The 25,518-nt window shown below is 40.3% G+C and overlaps 1 protein-coding gene across 5 annotated transcripts in view; it reads right to left on the reverse strand.

Moving 5' to 3' along the window:
• arhgef2 (rho/rac guanine nucleotide exchange factor (GEF) 2) overlaps positions 1-25,518 on the reverse strand; it is a 52,865-nt gene that overhangs the window by 3,925 nt on the left and 23,422 nt on the right. For 4 of the 5 annotated variants that reach the window (XM_053486526.1, XM_053486528.1, XM_053486530.1 and 1 more), the window contains 15 exons: positions 14,874-15,036; positions 5,816-5,883; positions 4,850-4,910; positions 3,675-3,807; positions 3,362-3,471; positions 3,119-3,262; positions 2,777-3,027; positions 2,555-2,680; positions 2,350-2,467; positions 1,961-2,212; positions 1,637-1,713; positions 1,331-1,503; positions 1,167-1,234; positions 289-477; positions 103-201 (listed from right to left, as the gene is read on the reverse strand). In XM_053486526.1, coding sequence (XP_053342501.1) covers positions 103-201; positions 289-477; positions 1,167-1,234; positions 1,331-1,503; positions 1,637-1,713; positions 1,961-2,212; positions 2,350-2,467; positions 2,555-2,680; positions 2,777-3,027; positions 3,119-3,262; positions 3,362-3,471; positions 3,675-3,807; positions 4,850-4,910; positions 5,816-5,883; positions 14,874-15,036 — 2,032 coding nt within the window. The remainder of the gene's footprint in view (positions 1-102; positions 202-288; positions 478-1,166; positions 1,235-1,330; positions 1,504-1,636; positions 1,714-1,960; positions 2,213-2,349; positions 2,468-2,554; positions 2,681-2,776; positions 3,028-3,118; positions 3,263-3,361; positions 3,472-3,674; positions 3,808-4,849; positions 4,911-5,815; positions 5,884-14,873; positions 15,037-25,518) is intronic. The other variant, XM_053486527.1, reaches the window with a different exon arrangement.

Below are 25,518 nucleotides of genomic sequence, written 5' to 3' on the forward strand. Positions count from 1 at the left end.
AGTAAAAAAAAAAACAAAAAAACATTAACTCATGTCCAGTAAAAAAACCAATTTTTTTTTGTTAAAACATTACTATTGTGATCAGAAAGGGCGAAGACTTACTGCTCACTGGCGCCTCCGTGTGGTTCTGGTCAGTGTTGGTACTGCAGGAATGAGGAAGTTCGACGCTGGAGCCGAGAAGCAGTTCGCTTAATCTGTCCACTAGATAAAAAAAAAAGGGTGAATCCAAATTCCCATAATTGTACAATTTGTCCGCGTAAAAAAAACAACTTTATTTATTTGTCAGACCTTCAGCAATGGCGTTGTTGAGGAGTTTCTCAGCCTGCGGTGCGTGCGGCGTGTCGGCTCTGAAGACGTTCCGAGAGCTGGTGGGCATCGTGATTTCTTGACCTCCAGTGACCTCTGCCAGGTCTGAAAACAGGGTCACGCGCTCCTGTAGTAGTTCAAGGACTTCACGGTCCTTCTGCTGAATATCAGCTAAAGACAAGAAGAAAAAAATATATATATATTATATATATATATATATATATGTAAATATAAAGGAATGAGGAAATTCCAGATTTGTTTTATCTGAAGGAATTCTGGAATTCATGATATAAGCTGAAATAATCACGAAAATTCAGACAGTAAGATTAAACACATCAGATGTTTATGTGGCTGACGGCATCATTTCCGGGTCTGAAGTCAAGATATCAGGACTGACTCATATTTCCCACTGAACAGTTTTCCCGGGTCCGAAAACAGGAACTGTGTTAAATGCGGCGTTAAACTAGATTTCCCATCACGTAATGTTTTTTTTTTCAGTGATATGAACAGGACTCCACCTCCAGGGTCCGGATTCGATTGCCGGCTCTGTGTGCATGGAGTTTGCATGTTCTTCCCGTGCTTGGTGGGTTTCCTCCGGGTATTCCGGTTTCCTCCCACAGTCCAAAGATATGCAGGTTAGGCTAACTGGCGTTCCCAAAACAACCCGTAGTGTGTGAATGAGTGTGTGAGTGCGTGTGTGTGCCCTGCAATGGATTGGAACCCTGTCCAGGGTGTACCCCGCCTTGTGCCCTAAGCCTCCTGGGATAAACTGCAGGCCCCCGTGACCCTGAATACAGGATAAAGTGGTATGGAAGATGAGTGGGAGTAAGTGAGTGAACATGACTCGTCTAGACACCGACCTCTGAGTCTACGCATGAGAGCTTTGTCCTCCGTCTCGATCAGAGGAAAATCTTCTCTGGAGGGACATCTGCGGAAGAGGAAGGTTTGAACCGTTAAAATATGGACGTACAAAACCTGTATATGTTACGGCAGGATGAAATGACATGAAGTTTGGGTTACTGACCTGCTCACGGCCTGCTGGATGATTTTCATCCAGTTGTTCCGATCTTCCTTGGAAGCGCCGTGCAGCTCGTACATCTCCGGAGGGGTGGAGTCACTGATGAGGAACATCCCTCGCTCCTGATTGGCTATATCTCTGACGATCAGGTTCTGGAGCGACAGGACCGAAGGCTTGTCCTTTACAGGGAGATAAAAAGAAACGCAGACATGACGTTGTTGGTTTGCTCTGTATATTAAAATAAATTAATGAATAAATCCTTATTCAAACAGCGAGGCGAAACGGCCTCCAGGTTTCCGAGCTTTCACTCACCAGACAGGGGAAAAAATATTTCTGGTCTTTTTCCTGCATGAACACCAGGATGTCCGTCATCAGCAGGACCTGGACGTCTGCGAAAATAAACAGCGATTCTCAGAAAGTCTGGCTCACAATCAGGCTTCCTTAGAAATGATAGAAAAAGCTCTGAGATTCCTCAAAGACAAATAGCATGTTAAACAATCAAGTGTTAGAAATCCTTCTAAGAATAAACAGTGTAATGCATCAAAATGCCGTCGCACTCTTTTTGTTCAGTTCATGTATTTCAACATTTCCAGACACTTTGCGAAACTTTGCCTCTAGTTAGTATATTTGTCCTACCTTTGAGTCTGGACCCCTGTGCGGTTTTTAACAGCAGCGTTCCCTCGTGGAGGAGTCTTCTCCGGAGCAGTTCTCCCCCTCGGAACACCCCTCCGCCCCTCACCTCGGTCTCGGCGCGAGGGTCCAGGCGAGCCCGGATCTCCTGCAGCTTCTGAGTCAGCTCCAGCTCCTGGACCTGCTGATCCACAGAACTGAGGAGCTCACGGATCAGAACCAGCGCCTGCGTCAGAGACTCGGCTTCCTCCTCGCTACCTGTGGGATCGGAAACGCGCACAGACAGATCTGATTAGTCGATCAAGTCTGGACGAATGCATTCGAAGAATTTAACCATACCATGGTAAAAAAAATTAATAACAGCTAAGACTTATAGCGATAAGACAGGATTTCACCTTTTGTGTTATCAAGGATGCGCTGGATCAGCACTGGGTACTTGGTGATGCGCTGTGTGACCAGCAGGATGCATTCTTGGACTCCGTGGCGACGAAGGAGTGACCCTCTACTCACTCGCTGTTTAGGGAAAAACAAAACCTTGATCATAAAATTCAAAGAACTTAGACTGTTTTTTCTTCTTCTTTAATTTCCCTCGCTCCTTACCCGGATGAAGTTTTGGAAGCGTTTGTCGCGTGCCAGCAGCTCCTTGTAGAGCTTCACGGCTTTCAGGTGGCGGCTGCAGAACTCGGCGTAACACTTGAGCATCTCGTCTGCGTTCTGGCCTGAAAACTGGACGACGAGAACAGTCTGGGTGAGACACTTTCTTCTGTCTGAGATGATGTGGTGCGTTGAGCGTGCTACAGTATGAGGTCATGTTACGCTCACCTGCTCTACCAGGACGTCCCCGAGCTGCTGGATGGTGAAGTTCTTGGCGCTCCCCGGCGCCAGGCTGTGGTTCCGTCGGCTTAGGAGCTGGCTGACGAAGCGGGAGTGCAGCGCCACCAGCTGGTCGAGGCACGGAAAGACGGCGTGCGCTACGCCCGGCTCGAGCATCACCTCCTCGAGCATGCCGCGCCGGAACACGCCCTCCATGATGCGCAGCGTTCGCACGTGGTGAAGCTCGGTCTGGATCAGCTCTGTGGTGAAACGCATGCTTTAGTTTTAGGGCGCCGTCTGATGAAGACGCTAGAATACCACGAGTGCCAGGTGGTGACTAGACCGACTGACCGTAGATGACGTCCTGCCTCTTGATGACGTCTTTGCGGTGAGTCTGCAGATAAGACGCGTCCACCGCCAAACTCCACGAGTCTGCCACGAAGTCCCGGCCCTCCCTCTCCAGCTCCTCCAGCATGGAGGCGTAATACACCTCTCCTGTGAGGAAAGAGACGACAGAATGACGTGACGCTGATGAAAAGAAGAAACAAGAGGTGTGTTATAATAAAAACCAGACGGTCTTCTTGTCTGTCTCACCGTCATCATTCAGAGACTCCATGGACATGGCTCTGTTCCTGAAGTTCAGCGAGTCCGTGGACTGAGACAGGATTCGTCTCAAACCCAGTGGAGAGTCGTCGTTCAGATTTCTACAGACGCAGAATAACAGAGAATTCTAAAAATCTAAAATAATCTAAAAAAGACCACAAACTCGAAGCGCAAACAAAAAAAAACTTCCTAGATTGTTTGGAAGTGCTTTTTTTAAACTTCTTGTTTTAAGATTCCTACGTATAATAAAAAAAGAGACGGAGTTTCGTTTCCCCGCCGAGGTTTTCTGAGGTCAGCCGCTCACCCTGCGATGTTGTTGGTGGAGACGCTCTTGCTGAGAGACAGGGTGGAACGTCCTCGCCGGGACCCGAGGAGAGACTGGCGCAGGCTGTCGGAGGGGTAGATGGCCGAGCTCGGCCTCTCCTTGATGATGGGAGCTGAAAGATGAGAAAAAGGGAGGGAGACGGGAAAAAAATTAGTAATGAGTAACAGATCACATCAAGATTATTTTAGAACTTTTTTTTTTCGTTTGTTTCGTTTAAAAACTACTTAACGGATTTTAATGGGGTTTTCACTGGTATACTTTGCAATTTGAAATGTCCTTATATTAATACACTCTGTGCCTGCGACATCATTTGTGTGGAATTTTAGAAGTGTATAGTTATCGCAAATCAACAGACGAATTTTAACTGACCAGTACATCTTAATACATAAAAGTAAAGAAGGGCGTTTACAATCAAAATTTTTAAAGTAGCATATCTTCTCCTTTCGTGGGCCGATTTTGATGAAACAGAGCCTCTATGTTACCTTAAGCTTGGCTGAATACACCTGTGAAAACCCTATTAAAATTCATTTAGTAGTTTTATCGTGATGTGTGCACAAACAAACAGACAAACAGACAGGCAAAACTTCCAAAAAAAAAACATCTTGATGTGTCGCCCCATCATTACTTCATCTCAAAATTCAACAGATGGAGCTGCAATTGTTTTTAATACGCGCTTATGAGTGTGCAGTTAAATTCCACACGGATAAAGTCGCGGGCACATCCGCTAATTCATAACGAATGTGTAATTATCTGTTAATTAAGATATTAATTTAAAGTAATGTCCAGTGTCAGCAAATCTTAGTAATAGAAAAGTTCGCACTTTCTCAGTAACGTGCCAGATTAATTATTTTTTTTCTACGGCTTGAAAACAGGATCTTCATCAGCTATGAGATTTTTAACTCCCTTAAGCGATCCCTAAATATTATATAATAATAACAATAATAATATTAATTAGCGCAGCATGTGTGTGTGTGTGTGTGTGTGTGTAGGAAGACTAAACAACCAGCAGGAGACAGTATGGCTCCTCTGATCTACTCGCGGAGGATGAAGGAGGTGTTAAACACTGCATGCTCAAACGGGAGGAGATAAAAACAACAGAACACCAGAAAAGCAAAGGCGTATGTTCAGGAAGAAAAAGAGGGGGAGGCACTTACTTTTGGTGCGGAGAGCCACATTCTGAAGAGCTGAACTGTTTCTCGCTCCCAACTTCTGCTGCTGCAAGAGCCAGAGAGAGATCACTTCAGTCTTTATATATTAATAAAACACAGGGAAAAGCAATAATACACATTGTTTTCCCTAAAAATATATATAAATATAAATAAACTGATATATGAAATATGTATAAATGTATAGCAGAGATTCAGTAATGTACAGCAAATCATGCATCATCACACTGACTCTCCAAAATTCTTTTTTTTTTGTGTGTTTGCATAAGTTTGCATTTCAGGTGGGAAAATATTGCAGTTCCTATATAATCCTGCAGGTGGTGCTATCTAAACTATCTAAACTGACAGGGAGCACAGCATCCTGTGTTGCATCAACGACTTAGTTGCTAAGGTTTTAGAACTTGAGTGCAATCATCAAAGTAAGAGGGAGTTATCTTACACTTGAACATCTTAAGTTTTAAAAGTGGTCAAGTTTTATAAAACAAAAACAAATAAAAAGTTATATCAGTGAACCGCTCAGAATTTTAGTCTGTCTATGACATTTTAAAGGAGTTCGCTTTTAGGTACATCAGTCATTTAATTTAAAAACAAGAACAAGTAACAGCGATTTAAAATTTTTTGAAAAAAAAAAAACAAAAATTTTTTTTTTATTGCAATCCTTGTTTACGGTGAAATATTTGGATTTCACCGTAAACAAGGATTGCACTAAAAAAAATTATTTATTTTTTTTTAATCGAAAAAAAAGAAAAAAGGGAAGTGTTTTTTGAAATATCTTTTTTTTTAGGACGTGTAAGAATAAAAAAACTTGTCTTTGTGTAAGTATTCAGCAAATTAGCAGATACATTCTCTCCCCTTTATTAAGCCTAGCAGCTGTTTCGGGTGATGTTTAGCTTTCTGTGCTGTGTTTTTTTTTTTTTCAGAAATCCCTCCATTATTCCTGGCTGCGTCTCGTACCTTCTGCTTCATTTTAGCGCAGTTGGCCAGCGTGTCTCGGCATCGGTTGTGGATAGTGACGTTGCAAGCTGCAAAACAAAAACAACAAGAATTATGGAGTATTATATTATACGCAGAGAGAACTTTTACACGTTAATAAATCAATGCAAAAATCTAAAGCTTTTATTGTTTTTTTTTTTTTTTTTTTAGAATTCTTTAGAGATCACATTACAGACGGGGTTAATACACTGTAAATCTGTTTGGCCACAAAAATACAAAACACACATAAATCAAACCAGAGGATCAGAAAGTGAAATGGAATTTTGCTCTAGATCATCAGAGCTCGGGCGAAAGGGAAGGATTTATGGTTTGGTACTTGATATATAAACGCGTGTAACAGGACGATCGTTAATTAAGATGTAATCAAGCACAGCGACGAGCCTTTAAGGTTTAACCACGAGACGTGTGACTGATCGTGCGAGTGTGAAGAAAAACACCGGCTTCACTGTCACTGAATCTTAGGAAATATTTGCATTTTACACACTCGCATCTACACATTTCGCAGGAACTTTGATAATCTCTTACAGATTGATGATTTATCCCCGACTGCACAATCTGTACGCAAGACAAAACAGCTGTAATGTGCAACATCTCAACCTTAGTCAATAAAATTAAATAGATTTATGCAAAAAGCGCAACCGTGCCTGATCTCAGCTGTTTTATTATCTCAACTGAACATCTGATCACCTATATTAATTATTAATCTCTTTTATCCTTACTCCTTTTATTGTATATATATCTATCTATCTTGTCAGAGAAGCCATATATGGATATATAGATCATAACAGACACGGTCTATCCTATTGTTTCCATAGCAACAGCTCATCGACAGGGATTAACATGGCCGATGTTCTTACACGATCTATGTTTCATAGCAAGTCACATTTATTAAGCTCAATTTATTTATAATCGTTCCAGCGTAAAAGTTTTTTTCTCTTGAAGTGTTAAAAACTATGTAAGGTATTTAATAAACCTTCTCTCAGAGCGATAAGCATTTTTTTTTTTTAACAGCCAATTTTCTGCTCCAAACTCCAGTCCAGTAGGTGGCAGTATTGCGCTGAACCGTCCATTAACTCGAAAGAAGAAAAAGTGAAAAGAATTTTTGAAAACCAAGTGTATACTGCAAGGATTTTCTTATGCCACGATGCAAAGCGTTTTTACCATCTGTTTTTAAAAAATTAGTTTATTTTAGACAATTTAAAGATCGTAAGTTTACCTAAATATTCTCACGCATCGTCTATACCGCTTCATCTCGTATTCAGTGTGGCGGGGGCCTGAAGCCTATCCCAGGAGGCTTGGGGCACGAAGGTTACCTAAATATAATTACAATATAAATCTTTTCTAAAGTAAAAACTTTCTCTTTCGTAAAGTTAAAGTTCCGCCTACTGGACTGGAGAGGTTTAAGTCAGCTACGTGTCTCTAAGCAAATAAAGCCAGAAACAAAACTCGAACACCCTTGACATACTGGGTGGACGTGTGAGTCGGGAAACTTAAAGCTTTTTTTTTCTTTTTTTTTTTTCATCGAATCGTGCTGAGTTTAGCGAAAAGCTTTCAAAAGAGAAACCCTTTCCCAGAACGATTAGTCTGGCGCGTGTCGATTCGTTATCATCAGCCTTTTCATGTTGTATTCGAAAGCTTTCGGAGGCTCATCGCACAGCGGCGTGCTCGTCTCGATCGCCGCTGCCAATCTCTCAAACCGTCATCTCTCATTCAGGATCAAAGAAACCAAGAACAAAAGAAAGACCTTCCTCAGCTCTCTCTCCATCTCTCTCTCTCCCCCACCCCTCCGACCCCCTCCTGCCCGTCACCCGAGATCTCGTTTCTCCACATTGTTCCAGAGAGAGCGTGTTTCCTGTGCTGTGTTTTGTAGACAGGAAGTTGTTCTTGTGCGGCAGGAAGTGTGTAAGGGTTGGCTGGAGAACAGTTAAACAGCGATTAGGGGTCCGGGTGGGGTTGGGTGTCACAGGGGGCCTGACAAGGGCGGAATAACCCCTTCATCAGGGGGTCAGATGTACCATGAGTAAGTCAACGTGATCTAAGGGAATTAAAACAGGGAAAGTTTTCTTTTCTTTCTTTATTTTTTTTTATTTCCTGCATCGCAGTTATAACAAGCGAAGATGTGAACCTTGAAACCTGACAGAAAGGTTTCAGTTTCGTTGTTGAACATAACTGAGAGGTGAGGGAAAATACACAAGACTTTCTTAGGGTGCAAATAATGAGGTCACTTCCTGATCTACAGATAAAAGTGTTATTTTTATCCCAGACGAAAACGTTCTTGGGGTGAGTGTGTCCGTGTGTCAGCGCTCCTCTGGCCTCAAAAGTCTACATTTTCTTCCCATTTATAGCTCGGAAGGTTTGGCTCGTTTGTTTCGTGCGCGGTCACCGCCAACACGGCTGCGTCGCTAAACATAGAGATGCGAACCTCGTACGCGCGCGGTCTTGAGGCACAAGTCTGGTTTCCACCAGACGAAAGGACACACCCGTCTCGCACGGCGCAATAAGAGCGTCCAAAAATTTTTTTCTTTAGAAAGCTTGTCATAAGAAGCACAGAAGGCCCATTCATGCGCGCACATTTTATCCCTTTGCGCTGGTACTTGCCTTTCCCAGACACACACACAGAGCTCCACCAACGCTAAATAAACACACCATGCCCTGAGTAACCAAATCAACATGGCTGAAACAATCCTGCGCTATTCATACATCCCGGGATGAGACACCACTGATCCTTTTGTCCTTAAAAGCCGTCCTGTCTGTTCGCGGATAAAGCTCGCGGCTCATCACAAAACAAAACGCGAGCACATGCTTTTCATGTTGTACTTTCATCAAAGTCGGGAAAAAATTTAACCGGCGTCTTTCTTTTTAGCTTTTAAGCTAACTGGTCTGTTCGTCGTGTTCCAGGTTGTTAACAGAATATTTACACAGTGTTAGCGTTAACGCCACGGCTTAGCCGTGTTCTCGAACAGTAGCTCCGCCCATTACTCTCATCAGTCAAAGATAACGAAGATAACGTTTTCCCAACGTGCCGCACTTACATTCTACCTGAAACCTTTTAACCTTTCGTGAAACTTGACCTACCTAGCAACCGTAACCAAGCATGGCCGAGGCTTCTCAGTTAACTAGCTACGCATCAGCTTCTATCCGTCTCGTTCTTACTTTCAAACATAGTAATCTACAAAGAGTGTACAGGAATGGACAAAGAGTGTTACTGAGCTTAAGAGAATCTAATCCAAGGTTTGAATCTAATCTGATCTGATCCCTCAGACTCTGCGAAACAAAATCAAAAGTTTTGGCGCTGTCTACGTTATTCGGCATGGTGATTTCTGCACACGTGGCTCGAAAATGCTGGATTTGTTGAAATCGAACACGTAGTGTTGAAATACGACTGTGAGTACGAATATAAAATGGGGTTTCGACAGCTCTGTCTGACTCTGACTCCGACGATCCCAGAGGGAGCTGCAATTCACTCCCGTTTGCTTCTTGCAACACAAAAGCTGAACGTCGATACCGCTTCCAAAGTGGGGTAATCAATAAGAGACTTGAGTAAATGAACTCTGGAGCGCTCCTGCCTTTGTAGTCATGTGTACGATTGTGTGTGTGTGTGTGGGTGTGTGAGGGAGAGCTGGAGGATGCCGTTGTGACAGACGTGTGTTAATCTCTCACGCTGTCCCTGGATTACATGCGGCGATTTGGGAGGAGGGGTCGGAGAGTGGCAGCTGCGAACTGTGTGCAGAAAAACCCAGTTTTAGAGTCGGGAAACAAAAGCGCCACACGCCGCATTTAAACGTCTCATAATGCTGTGCATAATGGTGCTATAATCGCCGTGTGCCAGATTAACAGGGCGATGGGGAGGAGAACTATTAAGAGATTCCAGCAGTGACTTTTTTCACTAGAAGAACAAGCCATCTTTTTAATTTTCGTTTCCCCAGCTAGAGGCAAAGATTCACAAAAAGTGCATATATACTGCTCAAAATAATAATAAGTATATAAATAAAATGAATAATAATAAGCACTTAGTCCGGGTTTGACTTGAACAGCGCTCGTGTATATGTACTGTATATACATGTTGAGGTCAAACCACGACTAAGTGTGTTTAAAATTTTTTAAACAAGTATATTTATTCTGACAAGACAGAGAGAGAGAGATCACCGAGATTATAAGCGGTTAGTGCAATACTGCCACCTACTGGACTGGAGTGTCAAACAGAAGCTCGGCAGGAAACAAAAACGGGTTGTGACATTTAAACAATTATTGACAAGTTATAAAGCATTTCATAGTTTATGAACTATTGTTAGAAGTTTTAATATTTTAAATCCTGTTAGAAAGATAGTCACTTGAGACAAATTAATTAGAATTGTACAAATCTAATAATGAACAAACAAACAACAACAACAAAAAAACATTTATTAAGTCAGAATTATTATTATTATTATTTTTTTTTTTTTTATCGCAATCCAAATCTAATCAGCACCTAGGTGACATCATCCCCAATTCTTAATGCAAATTATGATGTATATTTATACTGGTTATGTATTATGTATATAAATGAATAAAACTTTTCTTCAGTGATTTGTATATAAACACACACTGATTGATGAAAAAGTAAACACTAGAACCCTAACCCCTTCCCTCCTCCACGGTTCATCAGCCATAATTTATTCAGCACGTCCAGCCTCCTTTCAAGTCCAATACCTCCTTTCAATATAATTACACCCTTGGGGCTGAATCAATAGCCCTCCGGGGGCTGGTTTGGAGATGTAGGCTTTACCCCGAGTGCCCTTGCTACAGTAGAATTCCTGTACACGTTCAGAGACGCCACTGCACCAGTATACAGTATGGATTATACACACACACACTCGCACATCTGTCCCTTTGGCAAGAGACGTACGCAATTACTGGCTCCACTACGGTTCCTCGCTGTCCTCCCATCCCCCCTCTCTGCATCACTCCCGCCCTCCGCCTATCTCTTACCTCGTAACCACGACGTGTCAAGGTTATGAGAGTCAGCTGTGGCTGATGTGCGTAGCAAAAAACACTCCACAAAACATGCACCTTTCATAGGGTTTAACAAAGGACACAATTTTTATAATATAATTTTATTTATATAAAAAACGCTTTATTTTGTTGCCAAATTGTGCATGATTAAATTAGTGACATGGACACAAGCATAATAGCCCCCCCCCCAATTTCTCTAAAATAAGTGTTTTTATTCTTTAATTGAAATATCATTTCCTTCAAAAATACTCTCTATTCTTTCCCCTCTAAAATATATATGAACAAATCTATATAGAAAACTAATGCAACAATGTAGAATAGTGATTACGGAATTCATTTTAATTTTAAATACTTAATATTATATAATCTTAATATTATATTGAAAAATTTATATTAATTATATTTGAATAATAATAATATTATACAAATTATATATATATATATATATATATATATATATACTGTATATTTTATGCATATATTATATTTATATAATGAAATAAAAAACTATAAAATATTTTTTTAAATAGATTTAAAAATGTACTAAATAATTAAACACATATAAAACAAACAATTAAATCCAAAGAAATAATTTAAAAAATCATAATTTTATATAAAATAAAATATGAAATATCTAACAAAAAAAGCCTAAAAAATAAATAAAAGTCAAAATAAAAATAAAAAAACCCTAAAAAATATATAAAATACATAAAATATAATTAAAAAACAAAATTAATAATTAAAAAAAAAATTAAAAACATATAAAATAACAGAAAAAATAAATAAAAAAACACTACAATAAAAATATCTTGGGGTCTAAAATTGCTGTTCCGCTTCCCCTTCGAGCTAAAGAGCACATAACGAGACATCACGTTACGCACGGTTCAGGTCCTGACGTGTTTAACCTTTTTTGACGTGTCGAGTCGTATGAAGTGTAACGCCCTTCGTTTAGCAGACAAGCACGTCATCGATTAGCGCAAAACCGGCCAAAAGAATCTGATATTAATCTGAAATTATTAATGACGTAATTAATGTTTTATTAACTCCGCAGCACAGATTATCCTGACAGTACGTGAGGCACAATATGAAGATGTTAATATTCAGGCCGAACAGCGCCGAGCTCTTCACCGGGTTTCTCCACCTCCCTGCACCAGGACATCATTCTATCTCTTACTGTATGTTCAGTAACATCGATACTAACATTACAGAAGCAGATCGCAGGGGTTTTTTCACAGTGTTTGGGTTAATAGAGTGTGAAGTGTATCGCAATAACAGTCTCTCTCTCTCTCTGTCTCTCTTTCTCTTTGTGTTTTCTCCTTTCGGTTCAGTTTAGATCAGTTATCCTTTATTGACACGAATGCTAGATCACAGGATTATTTTCGGGTAAAGCAAACACCACGGGTAAACAGACGGTTAATAACGGGTTAGTAAATAGTTAGTAAACAAACGCATTGATCCCACACAGCAAACAGTAAAAGATAAAAAATAACCTGCTTCTCTGGTTTCTGTTTTTCTCTCTCATTCATTTTCAATCTAATCGTCTTTATTGAAATATTTTTTTTGTTATTAACATCTAATCAGCTATCAATATTGACAAATCACATGATGGCAAAAAAAAAAAAACACAAACATTTTTTTTAGAACATCAGCATAAAATTCCTGCTGATCAGCAATTTTCCTAACACACACCATCTCTGTCTCTTTTCCTGGGATCGATCACTTCCTCTCTTTTCCTTCCTTTTCCATCTTTCGATCTCTCCAGCTATGTATCTGTCTATCCTCTCCCTCTCTTTGTTTGCGCTCCCCTTCTCCATCCCTCTATCCCCCAGCTGTTCCTGTGGCGCGGTGGAGATGGAGGCAGGCGCCTCGCACACTGACTCCATTGTATGTGCGCGTGTGCGTTTGTGGTGCAGGACGAAAAGAGGTGGAGGGCGGCGGGCGGTGGGCGGAGCTGCGGCTCAACAGCGGATTGATTTTACGAGGGAAGGGAGGGGAAGTGATGGCGTGGCGAGAGGGAGGGAGCAGCACGGAGGTGGCGAATCCCGGCAGTTTGCACCCCTGCCTCTGAGTCTGCTTCGATCGGCTGTTATCTGTCTTTTTGTCTCTCTTTCGTTCCCTCTCTCTCATTTTTTCCCGTCAGAATACTTACATTTTGCCCTTATTCCTATCCCCTCCCCCCCTTTACTCACACTTATACACACACACACACAGATCTGGCACTCTCCACTGGATGCCTAGACGGTTTGAATGATGACAAATCGCACGTTACTTCACACACACACACACACACACACACACACACACACACAGTGTAAATTCCCTGACAGTGTGCACAAATGTCACACTCGCACCTCTCACACACTAAGCTGGTGCCTCAAACATCCCTCATTAACATGCTAATCTATCAGTGTATTAATAAATCCTTTAACTGACAGTCCATCAACAGTTAAACAGTGATAAGAATCGCGCGTGTCGCTAACAAAACCAAACCAAAAAAAAAGGCCGAGCTGGTCGTCGTTTTTATTTTACTAGCAGTTGAGGAATTTCCATATAAAACCATTTCAGGTCTTTTTGTTCTGTACACATCATTAGTACAGTACGATCTCTTATTATACATTATATTCAGAAATTTATATATATATATATATAAAATGCATATATTATATTCATATAATTAAATAAAAAAACCTATACAATTATTTAAAAAATGGAAAAATTTAACTAAATAATAATACACATATAAAACACATAAAACAATAAAATCCCAAGAAATCTAAAATAAATAATAAAATTATATATATATATATATATATATATATATATATATATATATATAAAATAAAATAATAAATATCTAACAAAGAATATATCTATATTTTTATAATAAAAATATAAAAAATGAATAATAAAAATCCTAAATAAATATAAAATAAACATTATAAAAATTACTTTAAAAAAAAAACCTAAAAAATATTTTTTAAACATTTTCGAGTCTGTGGAATCTTCTCGTCACATCTTGGAATATGCCCGTGTCATCAGGGGAAAAAAAAAAAAAAAAGGGAAAAATCCATTAAATGGGGTACCCTGGTCATTCAGGACATTCAGGTCGTCAGCTGACTACATTCTTTGGACACATAACCAACCTGACCAACAGAACAGATCCTAATACCGTCTCAACAGGCTTGTACAGTGGACTTCATCCGCCTTGATCCACCCTGGAAGAGCGTAAAACTGGACTCATCAGACCACATGACCTCTTTTCCGATGCTTCACCGTCTAATACTTTATGCTCCCTAGCAAACTGAGGGCTTTTTTCCAGACTAGTCTCACTGATGAGTGGTCTTTGTCTCAAATCTACGCAGCTGTTTAGTCCCAATCCCTTCATTACTGTTACTATTAAACATCGGTGTGAGTTCTACCGGTGCTTATTTTTCTTCTTTTTCTCCCAGTCAGGATGGTTTTCCGACCACATTTTTTCCTCGGAGATGATGCTTCACCGCTATCCTTACAGAATTATTATTTTTTTATATAAAATAGTGCGTTTTACAGTTCTCAATCCAGTTTTAGTAGTTTCATCTCCTCGTCTCGCTGTTTTCTTTGCTTTTCCGCAGGACTATTATTTGACCTTGCTGAAAGTAACACCTTCACCACAACCACAGGATATGTCTTCTGACATTTAAGAAATGAGAAGCTTCTCACTACATCAGTTAGGGTTCAATTAAATACCTGGTTGCAGCAGCAGCTTATTAATCAGTGCAGTAATTATCCAGTGGAAGGCTCTTCCCTGTGGGCTTAGTCAAACCCAGGTAGTGACTTGTGTTCCCCCTCGGCCAGGTAAGTATATTATGATACGGAGAGAGATGCTGAGGCTGATAGAGTACTGTACGATATGATATAACAGACCAATGGATATCAGGACAGCATGAACGCTAAAAATTCTATTCTAATCAATGTGTTCTGCTTTCGCAAGTTCAGCCATGAGTAAAACGTGTGTGTGTGTATGTGTGTATATGAGTGTGAGACTCACTGGGACAGCTGAGCGCCTCCTTGGCCGTGATGCTCTTGTTGCAGGCCGAGCAGAGCGTGGTGGCCGACACGGTCAGAGAGGTGAACAGGTGGCCGTTGCTGTAGCGCGCCTCCCTCTCGCGCGCTTCCTTCTCCCGCTCCTTCATGCGCTCCTTCTCTTTGTTCTACACACACACACAAAGAAACACCCTGGTAAGATGATCCGAAAGTGTGATTTTTGTTTTGCAAAGCCACAACCCGAGCTACTGCACCAGTACCGACGTAGGCAATGCAGCTCACAATAACATGTTTTATATTGTGTTTAGTTTCTCATGACTTTTAATATTTTATTTTAAGAGTTTGATCCCTGGATGGTATAAAAACAAAACAATTGTGAAAACAGAAAGAGGAGTTGCGCAAGCATGTTTTGACAAGACGCTGGACGGAGAGGTCCGAGCCAGATGGGGATGTCTGTCTGATCCAGCTGTGGGGTTCGTTTTATCCTGCACACACCATTCTGCCTTTATTTTTTTTTCACAATCATGACAAAAACTTGGAGGCCTAGGAATTCACACATCCTCCCTGTAGCTTCTAGACATCGAGCAGCGACGTGACTTTATTAACACAACAGAAATCTGACAGACTTTCAGCACCAGTTCCACTCAAACAGGAAGACGTACACTGACTAATCCTAACCATCATGACAAGGCAGGACTAATGTTCACGTTACGAGCCACATTGCTCAAGTCAGAATTTTTTCACGTGCGCTTTTCTCGTTTATAATCATGACTTTGATCTGACTCGAACGCGGACGTGTCCGCCCTTTAAAACGGCACGCGTGCGCGCATCGATGAGTGACATCTGGGTTGTATACCCGAGTCATATTTGTGCGAGCCTGGGGGTTGTGCTCTGGAGGATGACGAGCTGTTAGTCAGAGGAGTTTGTTGAGGTCCAGAAGAAGGAAGAAAGCCAGACGTCTTGCTTTAGCCGTCTCAGCAGCTGTTGCTAGCACCGCTATGAAATCTCGTCAGTCGTGTCCGATCTGGGGCCGCGTATAAAAATAATTCAGATCCGATATGAAAAGAATTACATTTTGTCCTTCAGACGGTTATTAAAAAATAAGAATAATTTTGATTTCTGCCACATTAGGATAAAAAAAAATAAAAATGAATCAGAATCGATTCACTTCAGGCTGGTAATGTGCAGGACACGGCAGGTTCTAACCTCAGGACCTCGACTTTCTTTACAGCAGACAGATACGAATCCTGGCACAAGGACGGTCCATTACATCCTGTCCTGACAGATAAATACACTCTGTACAAGTTTTTTTCCCCCCAATTGCTTGCCGCTGTCTAATTCACTATAACGCTTGGTGCTTTGTTAGTGTTTGAGTTTAGCGTACATTCTTTTGGAGACGACATTCAATAGAACAACCCAGATCTACAGATGGCGGTGATTTAACTTACTGGAGGCCAACCGCTGCCAACAAGAAGATGATGATGAAGAAGACATTCGTTTCACATAAAATACGCCGGGGCAAACTGATGTCTGGAGGCAGAGGAGGAGGAGGAACATGTGATGTAGTCAAGTCTGTGATTGGTTCCTAAAAATAAGGCTTTCGATACGCAGAACACGATGTCGGGAGGAATGTTTTTACCGCCAGCGTTTCCTTCTTGTATGGAGCTCCATGAAGCGATTCGATTAGTATTCCTGATATGATGTTATAAAACTTCTTTACCCGTTTAAACAAACAAAGCAAACAATTAGCTCGTACTACACAGGATACTTTACTGAGTGAATAGGTTAGAGTGCACAACCTGCAAGATATTATTATAGAGGAATTACCTCTTTGTTTTTGCTGCCTTAAACTGCCCCATGGTGATAAATAAAGTTTTTTGTATCGAATGGAATTTAACTTAATTCAAATACAAACAATATATAAATAGCATATAAAAATTAATTTAACTTTTTTTATTATTAGGTTTTGGAGTCGGTGTGGTCATAGACTAATTGATTGCCAGACAAAAGAATCGTTTTTATACCTAATTGTATAATTTTATACCTTATTCTCATTATGTGAAAGTTTCGAATCATGACACCCACGACTCCTAACCATAACACCAGAATTATACGACTATAATTATAGCATTCTGCAAGACAGGGAAGTCCAGCTCGGTGGGAAACACAATAACGTTGTGAGGGAAGTTAAACCTAACCGTCCTCCAGTGTGATATACGAGCCATTAAACATATCTGTTTTATCTCCAGTTCCGAGATTCAGCCTCGGTCCCCCTTTGTGATTACGAGCAATAAACAACATGTGAGGAATTCTTTTTATATAATAATAATAATAATAATAATAATAATAACAATAATAATGTGTTATCAAGCTGGTCATTAAAGTGAGACTTTCACAGGGGACTTCCTGATTTACATGGCATGAAGCGTAGGATGGAGATTTACAGGAGTAAATGTTTAGCGTCGTTATGTCTGTCATCTGGAGGAAGTCGTGGTTCCTCCTCAGACTTCTGCATCAGCTGCGCTCTCTTAGTTCTCAGCCTGAACTGATTAACAGATGTGCGACCGCGAGAGGTAACGAGGACGACGAGGTCAGGGGATAGATTTCGTACAAAAGCGTGTTCCAGGAGCGATGCGCTCTAGTTGCAGAGCGGAGGCCCGGTGTCTCGCAGCACCACACTCTCAAAGCCTGCATGCAAATCACTGGAGTGCCACGACTGTGTGCGAGCCGTTTAGATTTGCAAAAAGAAGTCTCTCTGCTCGCTCGGTCATTTGCATCATCGCGGGTTGCAGATTGTATCTAGAGCAGGAAGTATATCGAGTGAACTTCCTCTCAGAGAGGGAGAGGTGGGTGGCCGGGGGGGGGGGGGGGGGGATTACCAGGAAAACAAGAAGAAAAAGAAAAGGAGAGGTTATTAAGAAAAAGGGAGGCGTTGCAGGTTTTTAATTTATTGTGCAAAAAAAAAATTTTTTTTACAAAACTCTAGGGTTCGACATTTTGAAAAATTTGTCTTGATGCAACTTTGACTATTTATTCGTAGGAATAATAAAGCGTAACATGAAACTATAATGTGTCAATACGAGTATACGAGGTTTCCGACATTTCCATTTTTTTTCTTTTCCGAGGGCGCCCTAAACCGTCCCGAGTTAGCACGATGTACTTAGAAGTACAAAGCAATCACTTCACAAACTCTCTACGGACTCACCGTATTTCACAACGTAACTTATACTACTTTGTAAGTTAATTACTACTTTTATTAAGTTAACTGCTTGAACTTTCTCACCTGCTATGAGCTATGAACTTTCTCACCTGGATACTCGTATTTTGGATGCTTATGACTACAAAAGTTTACCATCTATTACAGGTTTCTGATTTAAGTAGTTTCATGCAAAAGGCTGGATTTAGCCATTTTATTACATTTGCCCATATTTGTATAGGAGGCTTTTACAAGTTGATGACACTAATCAGGGAATTCTACCTACTTTGGGTAGTATTTTTAGATTCTTTGGCATATTTTAACCACCTATAAAGTCTACGAAGCACCCATAACCTGCTACAATCTACCTTTAAATAACATAGGAATTGCTTTAATGTTAATGCTATAAACGTAAATAGATGTAAAAGTTTCGAGTGTGGCCCAATTTATTTTGAAATTCGAAATTTCTCCTGAATTCTCACAAGACGTACCAAACGCTGACAATCTCCCTATGCTCTCAATTCATACCAGTTCGGGTTTATAGGAAGAACCTCTGTTATTCTTCTAGCACAGCTAATATAATTAGTTGAATAGTCGCATTTACGTTGTAAAAGTTCGGCAAAACATGTTGGTTTCTAAGTTTTAGTTACGTCTATAAACAGTCACTCCTTCAACAGTCTCATCGGAAGTTTAGAAAACTAAAATGTAGCTTGTCGCGCTACCAAGACTTTGACGTGATGGAAAACATCCAGAAACATAAAAAAAACCTACTATATAAAGAATAAGATAATAAAATAAAAGGCCTTGAATGTGAAATCTATGATTTATCGTGCAAATGTTAGAACTGTCGACTAATCCGAATTTTTTTATTATTTAAAGCTGCGACTATGACCCTAGCTAAATGCTATATAAATAAATTGAAAATCAATTAAATTTAATTCATTGACAATCTTTTACCATGTCAAATGCAAAAAGATACAAACAGTATAAAAAAAGATTGCAGGGTTAGTATTATATTGATTATTGCGCAAAAAAAAAATAATAGAAACGTAGAAACTTTATACCCCCATCTCACCTACGCGTTAAAATAAACATGTTTAATTTTTTTGCCGGTCCTCGCAGAAACTTGCGAACCTTGCGGAACGGCAGCAGAACATTAGCGGGGGCTCGCTGTGCCTAACACAGCATCTTATTGCGAGTCAAACCGCGGCGACTCATGGTGCCTAACACAGCATCTCATCGCGAGTCAAACCGCGGTGGCTCATGGTGCCTAACACAGCATCTCATCGCGAGTCAAACCGCATAGGTGAGCTAGGGGTATTAGCAAATGCTTTTATGACACATTTTAAATAGTTTACTGTTTGATAATGATTAACACATAAACCCTACACCCATGTACAATATCAATATCATCTGAGCAAAATGTTCTACACTTGATCATAACTCCTATCATAAAAAAAAAGTTCACAGGCTAAAATCAAAAAGTTGTTGTTTGTCTAGTGTGACCTACACTAAATTTCTGTCACATGCTTTCCCTTGATACCCTGACGTGCGACGGGTGTGCCCTTATCCTCTGAATGACACTTAATTAAAGTGGGCATGATTAAAATCAGGACAAATGTGCTGGAAATGACTCAAGACACCAAAAAAACAAACCTCCCATCGGGAATGCAATAAGACTTGTGTCTCACGCTTAGATCAGTAACCAGAGCCTTTCGGTAAATCACTAACCAGATAGATTTTAGGCAGCCATTAGGGCATTCTGGGTGAACTCCAAAGTGTCGGCACATACAAAAAACAGCTCGTTATGGCCTTAGCGATTTTGCTGTGTTCTTGAGAAAGATCTTGAACTGCTTGTATTGCATTAAAAAAACTGTTTCAAGGTTAATACAGTCTAACAGAAGATGGTGTGAAGATAAACTAAGGATATCTTTACACGGTATCGCTTTTTCACGCTTAACCCTCACCACTTCACATAAATCTTCATTACACATCTCGTTGCTCCAAAACCATATAGTAGCACATAATATACGGTTCGTAATTGTTTTGTATCCTGGGAACTGTTTATCTATAAATTAAAACTTTCTTTCCTGGAACGATCCACCAACAGAACATGTTAGATTTGACTTTGGTGCTTGGATCCTTAAATATAACAACTTTTCGATAACGCAGGTTTGTTTTTTTTGTCGCAAAAAACATCAAATCCAAGGACCCCCCATTTGGAAAACCACTGCCTTAAGGGGGTACCCATTTGTGCCTCTTTTTTTATCCCTTAGCTTTATCCTTCTCCCTCAGGAACACAAGACAAAGCACATCTGGCTCTGAGCACTACACTACCATCGCCACTCTAATCCGCTTTAATGCCAGTCTGGTAGCAAAATCCCCTTCAGGATTTGCCTGGCGCTCTTCCTAACATCTTCTACATCTATATTTCGGGAAAATAATTATTATCCACACAGGTTTAAGGGGTTTGAATCTCGCCTCCGGTCTGTGCCTGTGGAGTTTGTACGCCGTCCTTGGGTTTCCATTAGGTACTTCTGTTTCCCCTCATTAAGACATTGTAAGTGTGTGTACCAATTTCCCTCCATGGTTCGGTACTATTATTATTATTATTATATCCCTATATAATCCCCTGCTAAACTGACGCACTTATTACAGTGTTTCACCAGAACTTGGATACCACCAAGGTAGAACGTTTTCTCAGTACTCCAGAGCCATGGTCGGACTGTCTGCTTCACGGCTGAAACGCTGGCCTCCCAGGAACTCCCATAATGCCCCATACATGTGGAAATGGTTTGTATGTAAGCCAGGACTGTACAGGGGATGTGGCAATAACTCCCAGGAGAATTCCTGTAATGTGCAAGTGATGTTTGTGAATGATTGTGGATACAGTTCCCTCAGACAAATGCGCCTCTTCCTCAAGTCGGTGACAGGTTATCTGTCGATTTTTTAAGATCAGGCGTTACACTTTCTAAATGTTTACGAAAAATGACTAGGTTTAAAGCTTAGTGGTTAGCACTGTGACCTTGCACCTCCAGGGTCCGGGGCTAAATTCCCCCCTTGGTGTCTTCCAGATTCTCAGGTACCCTCCCACAGTTTCACAGCCCATTAGATCCCAAATTGCCTGTAGTGTGTGAATGTTGACCGGAGGTCCTACCACGGTTGTAAAAATGGGAATAAATACTATGGTCACCACTGGCCTCCACAGTCCCTAGTTGGACTACAGAGGTTCCTGGACGGATAGATGGATGGAATTACTTTATATTTGAAACTAACTTTTAGTAGGAACCAAAATTCTGAGCTGGCACCCGCAGTGCCAAATATTTGTTCAAGGATCCATTTGTTGTTCAGCTTGCCCAATTTAATTTATTCAAATAAAGATTCAAATGTTGATTTCTTGACAAATGTTGAATTTTATTGACATTGCAGCTGTCCTTAATGTACCTAGAAACTTATGTCACCTTTTCACCATACTAGTGTGGCATTTTAATTTCCCTAGCCCAAATGAACATTTTCCATAAGTCTATGAAAAATATCTGTAGTTGTGACTGGATTAAAACTTCTCAGCTATTTCCTATGCAAACTTTTGATGTCTTTGACAGATGATCATCGAGACAAGATGTCATGTTTGGCTCTTTTCAAGTCGAAACGGAGGCTGCAACCAACAACAGGATCATTCATTCGCTCTATCTTGGCACGGCAGGTATCCGGGGCAGTGCGCAAAAGCTGGTGTCCAGCAATTCCCAGAGTGTCTTCAGGTTGGAGGGGGAAAAAACGAAATAAAAAGAAGGTTGCTTTAGGAAGATAAAGAGCTGAAAGCCCAGAGGGTAACCTTTGATGGATGAGGATAACCTCTGATAGACAAAAAAAAAAAAGGCAGGGGCATTGATACCGGTGGGGGGTTTGATGTTTGAGGGCAGACAGATGAAGAAAGAACAAAACAAAAAAATGTTCTGGGAGAATGGAAAGGGAGAAGGAAAAAAAAAAAACCTTTAGACTGACTGAGCAGGATAGAAAGAACAGGTAACTTGATTTCAAAGAGGAGACAAAGAAAAGAAGAGAAGGAGGCGGAGAAGTGCACCGAGGTTTTGTCGCTCGACACCAGCTCTCGAGGGCTAATTAAAAGCCCAGACAAAGCGCTCTTTTGTGAGATGGGAGATGAAGTGTCCTTGTAGACCTTTGCAGGACTCTGCTGTAGAAGTGCATGCAAATATGTACACTGGTGCATTGCAGGGGTGTTTCTGCTGCACGCTGGGAAACGATTAAAACAGCATTATTACGTTTCCATGCTCTACATTGTGTCTCGAAGCAGGGACCGGCGTCATAACAAGACTACTTTCTGGCCAATCAGAATCAACTGAACCTGACAATACAATTAAGCCTTTAGAGATGTTACAGACGTGCCTGTTTGTGTGTTTGGAGAAAGAGTGATCTTTAAACATTCCACGAGCAGATGGGGACCAAGTTCCACCTTTGCTAACGCGGAAATGGTTATGTGACATAAAACCGACTAACGAGCAACCCCGCTAATCCCTCCGGGAGTATCTGGAGTGCCAATTAAAACTCCCACGAGGGCGCCTAAGACTGAGCTCGGAGGGAGATCGACCCGTAATCAACCACTCGCACACACCCTCGCGCACCCACACCTGTTCGACTTCGCAAAAAAAACAAACGAGACGCGAGTCAACACAGCAATGAAAACCTAAACCGCTCGGCCCGTGATTGCTCAGCTGTGCTTTCGAACGCCTATGCAAATTAGAGCGCTGTAAAATAAAAGCAATGTCTATCCAAAGCGAAGTCTTTGTTATGATTCAAGCTGATGTAATAATGCCATAATTGCGGTTAAATCTGTCTGTTTTAAACAAGCTGTTTGGGAAAAACTGCTGATTAAAATCTGGCCTCGTTCACATTTTCCCTGAACAATCTAAGCACTAGAACGTAGAACCTGATGAAATCCGAGGTAACTCCATATGTGGAAGAAGTGATGAGTGAGGCAGACAGATGACTAGACTGAGGTCACTTCCTCAAGCGTCAGACACGAGTTTTTAGTCAGAATCCCAGATGCAGAACAGACCCACTGACCCAGTTAATACATCACTAAACCTACATCACTGTCTGCTCACACACTCGGATATCTGCTCCGAGCTTAACCTTTAGATGTCTCGAAACTGAAATCACTTCTGTTGACACTACAGGGAAACACGTAAACACGTAAGTTAGACGCGGCTCAAGTTTACTCAACTTCACATACGTAAAGGTACGAACTCAAAACCGTGACACTGATGTGCTTTAAACCAGTACATCTTTTTAATTTGTCAAAAATCACATGCATAATTATCGTGGATGACATCATAGTAGCTGTTCTTACGCTAGAAATAGTACTTTTTAGTCTTTTTGCAATTATGACACACAGTATATCGGAAATTCAATAAACATATGATAAGAAAAAATATAGTGTGTGTGTGTGAGCAAACCTATGAAAATAATTAAGGCTCGGATTTAAAACAGAAATTTTGTCAAAAAATCTAATTGTGAACTTAAAAGTTATATTTAATGATATTTTATGAAATCAGGTCATCATAATAAAGCTGTACATTTTAATGTATAATCTCCTGATCAATTTATTTATTTGAACTGATTGGTCGGTTATTCATTTCAAAATCAATTCGCACTTTTTCAGATTATTTCAGTAAATTTTTTAAAAAGTTGAAACTCAAAAACTTGACTAATTCTTAAAAAAATTTACTACAACCTTTGCAAAAAAATATAAACCTCATGTTTTGACAGAGTATCGCGTCTTCTTCTGTTGAGTTTATGAACGGTTGGTAATTTACTGCCACCTACTGGACTGGAGTGTGGAGCTGAAGCTTGGCCAGGAATAAAAACACCATAAAAAAAATACTGCTTTGCACGAGACATTTAAACATTCAACGATTTAACATCACTACTCATCACTAACAATTCAACATAAAAAATTACTATGGACGTTAATCGCCAGGGATAATGCGAACCTGATATCACAATACGTAGCTGCTGATTTGATATGTACTGCGATTTTCTAAGTATCATGATCTTATATACATCCCAATGAAAATTTTTTTTAGACTTTATTATAATTCTAAACAAACTTTTGTTGATACTACACACAGATCGTGCTGAATAGTTTAGAGTGCACCACCTGCAGGAGCACCGGGGAATGGAAACATTTTACTCCCACAAACCGTAAACAAACATAAAAAATTAATAACTAAATAAAAAACTAAAATAAAAAACTTCGCACATTAAAGATTTGCGATACGTACCAGGATCTAATCTCTACAAGGTACACTGCATTTTTTTGTCTATTACACATATTTCGTAGTTTTTAATATTTTAAAACCTGAGGTTAAAATTAAGCATCTTTAAACAACTTTTTAGTGCCATTGCGTAAAAATTTTATCGAATAGACTGTTTACTGTTTCGCGACAAATTCAAATTACAACAAAAAGTAGCTCGTGTGATTGACAGTGAAATGGCCAATTATATCCCTTTTCTGCCCAACAAACATCTTTGTTTACCTTACTCTATGTATCTACTGTTAAATACGGTGCAGAGTGTGCACTTTATTTTGGTTTTTTAAACTCAAAGATGACATCATGCTAAAATTACCTGAACATTGTGAAGACTAGAAATCCTGTAGCAGGTGATGTGATTGTTATTAGTGTCCTCAAACGGTCCTTATAGTGTGTGTGTGTGTGTTTGTGTGTTTGTGTGTGTCTGTTCAGCTGTTTCTCTATTGGCCCTTCTGTTTGCACAGGTGCCCTCCATCCCCCACTGCAGATGGCCTCAGGCTAAAACAGTAACACACACACACACACACACACACACACACACACACACACACTCCATCCAGGCTTTACACACTTTCCGTCTGCACTGTACAGTAGTGACGGTGTGAATCTCTGAGGGATCGATAAGACTTTAGATAAATAGATGACTCTGTACTTCCTTCCTCTGGTATAACCCCGTATCTGTGTAGCATTTCCTGTCAAAGTTCAAGAGTGAGCGGGTGAGAAGAACAGCACGATAAAACCGTCCATGTAAGTGAGTGGACAAGCATATTTCTGACTAAAACCTGTTCGTTTTCAACAACAAAGACTGGAGGTGATTAAAAGATGAAAAAGATGATTGAAAGCAAAGTCGACTCTTGAGCCATTAAATCATGGAGACGATGCTAAATGGGATTTTGCGCTAGCTGGGACAACTTTAAGGAGAAGACAAAGACAGAGCGTGCAAACGAGACGATCATCTGTCGTCACTGCGCTTAAGCGTAAATGCAACAGAACAAAAAAACGTGAAAATCCAAAAAAATATATCAAGCTTTAAATCAGGTAATTTTCTTTTTTTCCACCTTTCTTAAAGGTCCCATATTTTACTATTTCCTACAACATATTAATAAAAAAAATTATAGATT

The sequence above is a fragment of the Clarias gariepinus genome, chromosome 25 (genome assembly GCF_024256425.1).
Source record: "Clarias gariepinus isolate MV-2021 ecotype Netherlands chromosome 25, CGAR_prim_01v2, whole genome shotgun sequence".
Taxonomy (NCBI): domain Eukaryota; kingdom Metazoa; phylum Chordata; class Actinopteri; order Siluriformes; family Clariidae; genus Clarias; species Clarias gariepinus.